Source organism: Colletotrichum gloeosporioides (genome assembly GCF_011800055.1).
Source record: "Colletotrichum gloeosporioides strain Lc1 chromosome Unknown consensus_52, whole genome shotgun sequence".
NCBI classification, from domain to species: domain Eukaryota; kingdom Fungi; phylum Ascomycota; class Sordariomycetes; order Glomerellales; family Glomerellaceae; genus Colletotrichum; species Colletotrichum gloeosporioides.
In genome coordinates this window covers 356,369-366,337 of record NW_025544697.1, presented here as the reverse complement: position 1 = coordinate 366,337, position 9,969 = coordinate 356,369, and the positions used below count along the sequence as shown (strand labels likewise).

The 9,969-nt window shown below is 58.1% G+C and overlaps 2 protein-coding genes across 2 annotated transcripts in view; both read right to left on the bottom strand.

Annotated features, from left to right (window-relative positions):
- The window catches only part of GCG54_00008431 (uncharacterized protein), a gene marked incomplete at both ends in the record, with an annotated part of 2,324 nt that extends 873 nt beyond the window's left edge, over positions 1–1,451 (bottom strand). Inside the window, 4 exons of the mRNA XM_045408397.1 lie at positions 1–193; positions 243–1,192; positions 1,245–1,315; positions 1,370–1,451. The exon at positions 1–193 is cut by the window's left edge and continues 873 nt beyond it. Of these exons, the coding sequence (XP_045263087.1) occupies positions 1–193; positions 243–1,192; positions 1,245–1,315; positions 1,370–1,451 (1,296 nt within the window). The remainder of the gene's footprint in view (positions 194–242; positions 1,193–1,244; positions 1,316–1,369) is intronic.
- A 2,152-nt stretch (positions 1,452–3,603) lies between these two features.
- On the bottom strand, positions 3,604–6,215 carry GCG54_00008430 (Thiamine repressible regulatory protein thi1; the record flags this gene model as incomplete). Its single annotated transcript, XM_045408396.1, has 6 exons — positions 3,604–3,723; positions 3,809–4,488; positions 4,537–4,646; positions 4,706–5,320; positions 5,371–5,453; positions 5,850–6,215. 6 exons carry the CDS (start codon positions 6,213–6,215, stop codon positions 3,604–3,606), a joined length of 1,974 nt encoding a protein of 657 aa, XP_045263086.1.
- Positions 6,216–9,969: the final 3,754 nt, after the last annotated feature.

The window sequence follows — 9,969 nt, the reverse complement described above, 5'->3', positions numbered from 1 at the left end:
GGTGGCCGTCGAAAGGAGGAGGAGGGGGTGGGCCCGGGGGACCTCCGTGATGGCCTTCAAAATGAGGAGGAGGCGGGGGAGGGGGAGGTGGGCCGGGAGGGCCTCCGTGATGACCGTGGTGAGGGGGCTCGCCGAAGGGAGGAGGAGGAGGCGGCGGTGGGGGGCCATGGCCGTGAGGAGGACCGCGAGGGGGCTCGTCAAAGTCGCCGTGGGGAGGGCCGTGGTGGGGAGGCTCGTCGAACGGAGGGGGAGGACCGTGGTGAGGCCACTCGCCCTCAGGAGGAGGGGGACCGCAGGGGCAGAAGCCCGGGGGCGGCGGCGGCGGCGGGGCGGTGTGGTTTCCGTGGGTGTGGTTGCCTCCGGGGAAGGGGAAGGCGCCGCACATCGGGGGCGGGCCGCCGTGGTGGTGGCCCGGGCCGCGGTGATGACGGCCGCCGCCGAAGCCGTGGAAGCCGCCGCGGAAACCGCCGCCGACGCGGTGAATGAGGGTGTCGAGGACGCACTTGAGGGAGTCGCACTCGCGCAGGGCGTGGCGGTGGAGGCGGACGCCGTGCTCGTGGGCGAGGCGGGCCTCCTTCTCGTGGATGAGGTGCTTCAGGGCGTGGAGCTGGTGGCGCAGGCAGTCGAGCTCGTGGAGCTCGGCCTCGACCTCGGGAGAGTGGTGAGGGTGGTGCTCCTTCTCGCCATCATGACCGTGCGGCGGGTGAGGACGGTCACCGTCATGCTTAGGAGGGTGGTGGAAGTCGGCCTCGTTGTGGTTGCCGACGTGGTGGTGAGGGGGCGGGGGGAAGGGGGGGTCCTCGAGGAGGCCGTCCTCGTCGTCGCCGGGGCGGGGCCTGTGGCCGTCCCACTCGGGGAGGGAGAGGGACGGGGGCTGGGGGCGGTCGGCGGAGACGCGGACGGGGCCGGCGACCTCGATGATGGAGGCCGGGGAGGTCTGGCGGAAGCGGGCGACGAAGGCGACGTCGGAGGCGAGGGAGCGGCCGGCGAGGGATTCGAGGTTGAAGCGGAGGAGCTGCTCGTCGCCGGCGCAGGTGGCGGTCCAGGAGGCGATGAAGGTGGAGCCGTCGTGGTCGCCGGCAAAGGTGCCGCGGCCGAGGGTATGGCCGCCCTGGGAGAGGGGGTTGTCGTTTACCTTGATGTTGGGGTAGGCGCACGGCGAGGGGGCTTCGAGGACCTCCAGGTGAAGGGTCTGAGGCGTGTTAGTGAGGGCTTCTGTGATGAGTTGAAGAAGCGAGACTTACGTAGGGGGTAGAATGGTCCTCGTTGAAACCCGGAGGAATGTCGAAGGTGACAAAGGTCGAGGGCGAAGCATCTAATGACTGTTAGGATTCACTCTTATCAAGCATAATGACTGAGAAGAACTCACCCTTGACCTTCTCGTCGATCCGCGAAGGGGCGGCTCCGACCAGGGCCGGCGCGAGCAGGAGAGCTTGCGCCAGGCCGCGCATGATGGGCGACTTTGAAGCGGTGGATGAATTACAAGCGACCTCTTCTCGTGAAGTCCTCTAGTTTGCCCGTGGGGCGCGGGGGAATCGGGGGGCCTCGTATGTCGAGCAGTTCTCTGCCTAGAGAAACCGGGTCGCTCGTTGTTGCCGTCGGGGTTCAGGGGAGGTGAAAGGTAAAAGTCGGCCCCAGGAAGAAAACAAGAAAAGGCAGATAGGCGATGATGGAATGGCTGCCTGGGATTTTGTTGGGCTTCCGGTATGTATGTATACGTATGTCGTCGGCTTGGTGGTGGTGGTGTGGTGCCCTTTTCGGGGTTGGCGAGGTCAGCCGGGCTTGTCTTACACCGGTTTGTTGATCGAAGGCTCGATAAGATAGATCCTCCACCCTTCTTCTGTCTTCACAGAGCTATCAACCCAAAATCTCCAGAAAACGAAACGAAACAAATAAACGAATGAGGGTATTCACACTTTCTGAACCTGGTGTTGGTTTGAAAGTGGTCACTGTCGGAAAGAGGAAAGAGTCAGAAGGAGGGGGAGGAAAGGGAAGAGAAGGGGTCGACTTGGAATTCGAAGAAAGAGGCTTGCCAGAGAAAGGGAAGGGGACTACGCGTCCCTGGGGCACCAAACAGTTACACTGCCCTTGCCTTCCTTGCCCATCACCGGCAGCGCAGCGCCGGGCCGCGCAGTCAGTCGCAGCAGCAGCAGTTCGTTCCATAGGTAGTACCTTACAGCAAAGCGAGTGAGTGGCAGAGTGGCAGAAGTGGGCACATCAAGGACCGTCAGGGACATTGGGGCTGCGCAATCCTCGCGGCGTAGCTGGACCACCGCCGGCCAATGACCGCCGACGAGCTGACGAGTCCCTTCTGTCCCTTGGCCCGTGCGTCGCGGTACGTACACTGCGAATACCCACGGCACTCACGCGCTACTGGACCAACAAGGCCCTCTGTGGCCAATGGAAACGGCCGCACGAGGTGCTAAGCACCGAAGCCGGTGGAGCTGCACCGGGCTGGTGGGGTTGATGCGATGGAGCCACTGGACTCGGCCGACGCACTGGATTTTGGTAGTCTCGTTTCCTTTTTTTCGCAGCATCTCAATCTGTTTCCCTGCCCTTGCGCGTGTGCTGAGGGAAAGGGAAGGCTTAGCGGCCGGGACCAAATGGCACTCTGGACCTCGACACTGCCAACCGGTGGGGTTCCGTTCCCGGGACGTGGGGTGGCCACGCTAGCGCTTCCGGTCGAGTCCACTTTCCCACTTCACTCAGTGCTCTTCCCCAAGAGGCATCGCCAAATGGTCCAAAAAAAGGGAGATAGAATGAGTGCGAGAGGGAAGGGAACCGCAGGCAGGCAAGGGACAGCCCAATGAATGATCCCGCTTGTTCGGCACTGTTGCCGCAGGCTCGGGCGGTTTTGGTTTTGTATTGCATCCATCGACATGCTGCTGCAGCAATGCTAACTAAGCATGCACGCCTGACGGACGGCGACGCCGTTTCGGGTCGGACTACCTTCTGCATAGATGAATGGCTCTCAATCCTCGGGAGGGCCATGTTCAATGTTGGTGGAGTCTCCATCGCGCCCGCCTGCCGCTTGTCACTCGCCCGTTGCCCTCGTCGTTCGTTCGCCCACCGCGGCTAGCGACTCACTTGCCGTCTCGAATTGCTCCCAGGAGGCCGTGGTGTGATGGGTGATGCGAGAGAGCGTAGAGGCAAGGGTGGCGATCCCGGATTGTGAGAACAGCCTCATTAACCTATCATTAAGCAATACACTAGCTCCGTGAAGAGGAGTCCGTCCCCCCTGAAAAGTTGTAGGTACTGCAGCAGAAGTGTACAATCGAAAACCCCCGAGAGATTTGCGTCCCGGATGTGGGAATCGAACATGAAGTGGATGATGCACCGACCCGACTCCCACACAATGTAAACCAACTCCCGTCCCGCCAAGAAAAAGTAAACATCTCGCAAGGTTACAGTCCCCGGCCGGTGACAGGTGAGAGAGCAAGAGATGAAAACCAGAAGCCTTCCCACCCCCCAGCCAGCCTTCAACAGCAAACATCTTGCGCAATATCCGTACGTCGCCCACCTTCTCCACAGAAAACCACGGGATCTGCAAAACATCCACGACGACGTGTGAGCACTGGGCGCAAAAGGGGCCCCCCGCCCGCCTCACAGGAGGTCCTTCAACACCTGGACCCGCGCCCGAGCAACTTCGGACCCTTGATCCCCCTCGCCCATCAACTCCATGATTTGAATCATGCGCGCTGTGACCATCTTCGCGTCAGCCTTCTTCGCCACATTATATACGCAAACCGAAAGACGCGTGGGTAGGTAAGGTAGGTTTTTACTCACATATATCGGCCCTGGCCCTTACGAACAGCGGGTCCCGCTCCGCCGCCTCCACCGCCGCCGGGTCCTTGGCCGTCTCCCGGAGCACGCTGCCGATGCACAGCGCCTCGAGGAAGGCGCGGTGGTTGAAGACCCACCACACCCGGGCTTCCAGTTCAAAAATGTTGAAGAGGAGGAAGAAGGAGTTGATCGCCTCGTGCGCGGCCTCGAGCGTGCCGCGTACGTTTACGGGGACGTCCGGGGACTCGGAGGCGTGTACGAGCATGATGTTGTGGTGGTAGTTGCTCGTGAGGAACAGCGTCTGGCGGACGACGCGCTTGTTGGTTCTTGCCAGCGACGTGAGACTGTCCGAGTCCCAAGACCGGAAGACGTCGGGGAACGACCGGTACACGGCACGGAAATCGGCCACGAGTTTGGACTTGTGGCGGGCGGTGGTGCAGATGGGCATGTCGAGAGAGCGCGGTGAGCAGATTGTTTCTTGGACCAGGTTGGCCAACGTCCATGATCCGCGTATGTAGGCGATGTCTGTCGGGTCGCTGGAGGCAATGGCCGAGCCGTCATCGAGAAGGTCTTCGACCGAGACGTCTGTGTGAGTTGCTGACGGGGGCAGGGAGAGGAGGACGGTTAGAAAGGTGTCCTGAAGAAGGACGGCTTGCCAGAGCTTGCGGCGCTGTTGCTTCTCAAAGATGCTAGCTTCGGGAGTGACTAGTAGCGTTTAGCAGGGCTCGATGCGTGACTTCAGGTACAACTTACCAATGTTGGGATCACGATGCAGGCCCATCGCGTAAGCCTGGCGTATGAGTATGCCTGCGAATGCCCACCCGTCAGAAGCATGGTTATCGTTGATTAAGAAGTAGGTCAATCTGGTCAAATCAGCATCATAACCCCAAGATATCTTTCGGGGTCTTGGTAATAGACTTACAAGACCATGGCCTGGATGGACCGTAATGAAGCAGCGCTCAGATAGGAGAACATCCGTAACGCCTGGTTGCTGGCCGATGCATAGAACTCGGCCGTTTGCTTCCCATCTCTCGGCGACGTGGACGTCACAAACTGCGTCCCCAGAGCCAGCATCACAAAGATGAGCCCAATGAAGGCGGCATCCACGCGGTTCTTCTCGTCATTGCCCAAACTCCAAAAGTGCTCATAGTCGGCGTAGAATGTCTGCCGGTGGATCATGGGGTACACCGGGTCGACACACTCAAAATACTGGGCCAGCAGAATGTCTGCCTGGATCTTATCCGGCAGCACAGAGATGACCTCTGGCAAGCCCCCTTCACATGTCCAGTAGTTGGCGAAAGGGTGCTCGGAGCCGATGCCAAAGACGTTGCTGGCTGTCGGCAGAGAATACGGCACGTTCGAGAGCAGCCCGGTTGATGACGAGAAGGCGATGGAACCAACGGAACCGCGGGAAGTGAAACCTCTGCCTTCGATGAGACCCCTGTCGGCGATGTTGGGTATCGTGTTGACGTCTGAAGGTTTCTTCTTTGGCGGTTTAGTCATTCGCCGGCCATTGGTGGCTGACCTTGTCGTTTCCCTGAAAAGGTCAGTCTGGTAAACCTCGACAAAGGCAAAGGGGGCACTTACTCGAGCAGGTTCGCGACATGTGCGTACTTGCATTCTGTCTGACGCTTGATGCATGCTAAGCAATGCGGCCTCCCTCGATCACACTATCATGCGCGTCAGCGTTCCATGCCATGACTTGCATTCTGATTCACATGGGATCGGTGTGTAAACCCGATTTGGAAGCTGTCAAAAGCTCGTCTCGGGGATCTGAGGAGCCAACAAGGTTCGGGCAGCGTGCATGCCACGTGCGAGGCTCATGACTCTCTCGGCGCCCGCGTCCTGCAAATAGCAGCAGGCAGGTTGACAGACGGCCGGGTCCAGACTTCGGGCCAGCGTCGGCGCGGCTGCGAGAGCCACGGTGGACCATGAAGCTCCGAGTGCGGGGGAGGGTAGGGGAAGCAAGCGCAAGGAGTGAAGCTCGGCTTGCTAAGCAACGAGGAAGGGAAGAGTCATGAACTCGTTGAATGAGCAGCGAAGCAAAGAGCGCAGTGCGTACATACCTTCGTTTTGCGCTCGACGCACTCGTGACATGACAGGGTTGGTTTGTTGCGTTTCTGCTTCTTCTTGGGCGGTTCGTCGGAGGCGTTCAGTTGTCCGTCCGGGCTGGCCGAGTTACCATCGACGCTGTCTTCTGTCTTGACGATGCCGTTGTAGGGGTAGGACTGGGAGGACGAGTGTGCAGCGATGGTTGATGAAGACAATGGCGTTCCGCCTGGGTGCAGAGCTCCATTTGGTGTTGTCGCATTCGTTGTCGGTGGTGGCGGCAGGCGTCCGTGTTCTGAAGCCGGCGATGCGTAGATTGTCGAGGCCGAACTCGGCGTGTATGGTTGCTGCTGGTGCTGCGGCAGGTGGTCCTGGGGAGCCATCGCGACAGCTCTGGCGATGGTGGTGATGGTGTTTTGGTGATTGCGGCAACGGCGCCGAGCGGCAGTCAATCAATTGAGGCCGATGACACCGAACCCTACCGCGACACCGAGCCTGCTGTCAACTTCCCACCTCCGGCGCCGGTCGTGAGGTGCCAATTTCGCGATTGACGCTGCTCCAGTTTCCGCCGTCTGGGCACGCGGCGTCTGTGGTGCTGGTCCCCTTCCGGACGGGAGGTCTGCAATCCCCGGGGAAGCACCGGATCGGGGGATGCGCGCCAACAGCAGCGAGCGAGGATTGATGGGACGCTCAGGAAATTGGACGCTCGAATCCGGCGGCGCGCGCGAACGCGGATTGGATTGGCAAACGACAAGCAGTGGCCGTCCAGTCCGCCGTGTGCCGTCCGGGAATAAGGATGAGGTGCGCTGCGGCAACGTAAAAGCTGGGTAAAATTGCGGTGCGGCGCGGCGCAGTGTTCGCCGTCCGGAGGTCTTGGTCTTTTTGGGGGTTGCTGCTGGGAATAAACAGGCGATTGCGCAGCGAACGGGAACACAGCACGCAGCGTATGTAATGGTTGTCGTACACCACCAAGCCAATAAATTTGGGGTCGCGCGGGAATCTTCTGGGTGGGAAAAAGCGATGGGAATAAGGAGGGAAAAGAGAGACAGACGACGGGAGGGGGATTGGAAACATGAAAGAAAAAAAGAGGGGAAAAGAATTGGAAGAGACCGCACACTCACTGGACTGTGACTTGCTGCTGCTGCGGCAGCGGCAACCAACCTGTACCGCACCTTGCCTTGCCTCGTCGCTGCTCCTCTTTGCTCCCTCCAAGACCTGACGAGGAGCAGGACGGGAATCTCCCAACCTATTCCACACAGCGGCCGTACCCAGACGGAACGGAGCGCAACGCAACCTATGCAACGCGTGCACCTCACATGGGAATCCACAAGTCGCTGGACAGAGACCACTCAGTCAAAGTCCCAAAATCTACCTGGTAACCAATCCAACCCACGCCGCAGCAGACTGGACTAGCCACGGATGGGACCAGGCTATGAGACGAACAAGGTCCAGGGAAAAATAGAGAGATCACGCCAACGGCCCAGCTGCTGCTCCTCTCTACTAACGTAGTAGTCCATCTACATGTCGTCCCCGTCTAGCCTCGACTAACGACCCTCGAGACGAGATCAAAATCAGCCTTTCTTCAACAAGGTGCAGCCACTCAGCTTCCAGCCCAACTCTCGTCAAAGCCGTGTCATCTCTCTCTTGAATCATCAACCAACGAGCAGACAAAACCCCCTCGAGTCATCTAGTCATCCATGGCCGAAGGCAACTGCCGGCCGGTCAACGGCATGGCTGGATGGCTGGGGTTCCAATCTTGGTCCATCCCCCATTCTGCATAGGCGATCAGGAGCCGCTAATCGCACTCGCCGCCCGGGGGGTCAACGCCCGTCTCGTTCGACACGGCAGGTATCGCCGTCAACGACCTGATTTTATCCTGCTTTGCCTAGTCTTTCCTCCCGGATGTGTAAGCTTATATTCGTGCTAACAAGCAGGTCTTGACAGACGTTGGTTGACCCCAGAACTTGGCTTTCCGGGCGGTATGACTTGGCAAGCTCTAAACATGGTTCCTTCACATCACAGGACAATTGGTTCGCTGAACAAGTCATGTTGGTTCGCGCCGTCCACCGCGGCGTGCTCCGCTGGCCTCTTTTAGCTCAACGCGCGCCGGACTGATGCTACACACGTTTCCCCTCAGCTGCTCAATCGCCATGCCGGAATGTTATTGACCAGGCGATCATCTATGATAGTCTATCCTAGCCCTACGCATATTACATGTTGCGTGTGCTTGTGGGAGCAGCAACAAGAAGACCATAGCTCCCTCCTCGCTCTCGGTCTTGCCCCTCGAACAGCAGTCAAGTCAGCAAGCAGTAAGCTAGGTAGGTTGCCTGCCGGAAAGCTTCGCCTTCCATCGCACCGGGGTCGCGCACTTCTACCCGCCCACATCGACGTCACTGATGCGACGGAATCTGTTCCCCGAACTCCAGTTCAAAGGCCCCCTCTGAGCAACACTCGCAGCGTGCATCGTAACAATTTCTTCGTCACCTCCTGATCATATACACCAGGCCAATCCGGATCTTTCTCCCGCAAGGCTCCGGGATCCTTTCCTAACGCCCCCGTCCAAATATTTGTTGAGTCCTCTCCCTTCTCGGTCATTTGGCCGCCGGGTACGCTTCCCCGGCCGATATCGCCATGGGCCACCCCCTTGCTGGCCCACAAGTCAGCGCTACGGGGCCTGCATGCTCTGCAGCCCTCCGCCCACACCTGCAGGCATACACTCCATAGCTAGCCTTGCGACTGATTCTCTCATCAAGTAATTCATCAGCGCCGATGGTTTAGTGGTAAAATTCTCCGTTGCCATCCAGCAGCGTCGGGGAGCCGGGGGTTCGATTCCCCCTCGGCGCAACCATTTGTCTTTTGGCGATATTTGCCTCAAGCTTCGCTTTTTCTTCCAGAGAAATTCTTTTCGGATCTTTTTAGCACTGAAACAGCCTAGAGTTGTGTGGGTAGTAGCCCCATGGCTTTCCCAGCTTGGTGAGTTGCGTTACGACTCAGCAAGACAGGACCAATCATACTCTCAGCATCTGGCTTCCCTCTCTCTGTTAATCGGATCAACCTGCATGCACCTAACAGATGCGGCGATAATAGCGATCGATACCTTGTTTCTGAGTCACCGCCCTACGAAGCGCAGGTTTATACTCGGTCGTCTCAACTACCTGCGTTACATACTCAGAGCCATTTCATATAAGTTCTTGATTCAGGCCAGCCTGTACCTCCTACGCTCTTGTTAAGTCTATCACAACGATGGATCAGAACAATCATCTGCACACGATGCGTGCGGTAACGTGGAGTAGATACAGTCGAACAGGAAGGGTTGATGAAAAGGACAGTCGAGCCGAAGGGTCTACAGCGTTGGATAGGATGATCATGGTTCTCGGCTTGCATTGGGGGCATTGAATATATACACAGCCACCTCTACACCCGCTGGTTACCTGGGCTGGAACCTAACCTCTTCAAGTAGGGTGCTCCGGGCTGTCTGAGTGTGTGCAGTGTAGTCACCTTCATCTTCATCTTCACCTTCCTCACCTGGGGCGGACTCTTGTTCCACCTAGTCTATATAAGCCGGGTCGAAAGGCAAAGTAAAGCACCCAAGTGAAAGTCGGATCTGGTTGTTGTCTCTCTGGACCACTTGTCTCGATCCCATCTCGGACACTTGTCAGTAAAGGAAGACACAGTCATTCCATTGCCGAAACTGAGGAAGCGATCGTGCTTTTGTCGTTGGTTCCACCTTGTCTTTCCCACCCCTTTTTATCACTCAAGTATTTTAACCACAGATAAACGCAAGACGATGTCAAAATGGGGTTGCCAGGTACACTCGGACTCTCATACGTACGACGTCCATCTGGTTCGCGTCTCGAAGTTTCTTGCTATCATCCGAAGTGATCCATGCTTTATCAGCCCCCAGGCCCGATTTTCGATTGTTTGAACCAAACGAAGGAGCTCACTACCACTACACCCTTTTAAGCGCGTCTTGCTGAAGTTCACCTTAGGCCAGGGACTATGGGCGCGTATATAAATGCGAACCGTCCCTCGAAAGACTGGTTCACCAAGGCGGCAATGCCATAAGCAAAGTGCATGGTAGCGAGTCGGTAGGCTGGAAACCGATTCTAAGTCTTTCGAGCCCTTGCGTGGAGCATG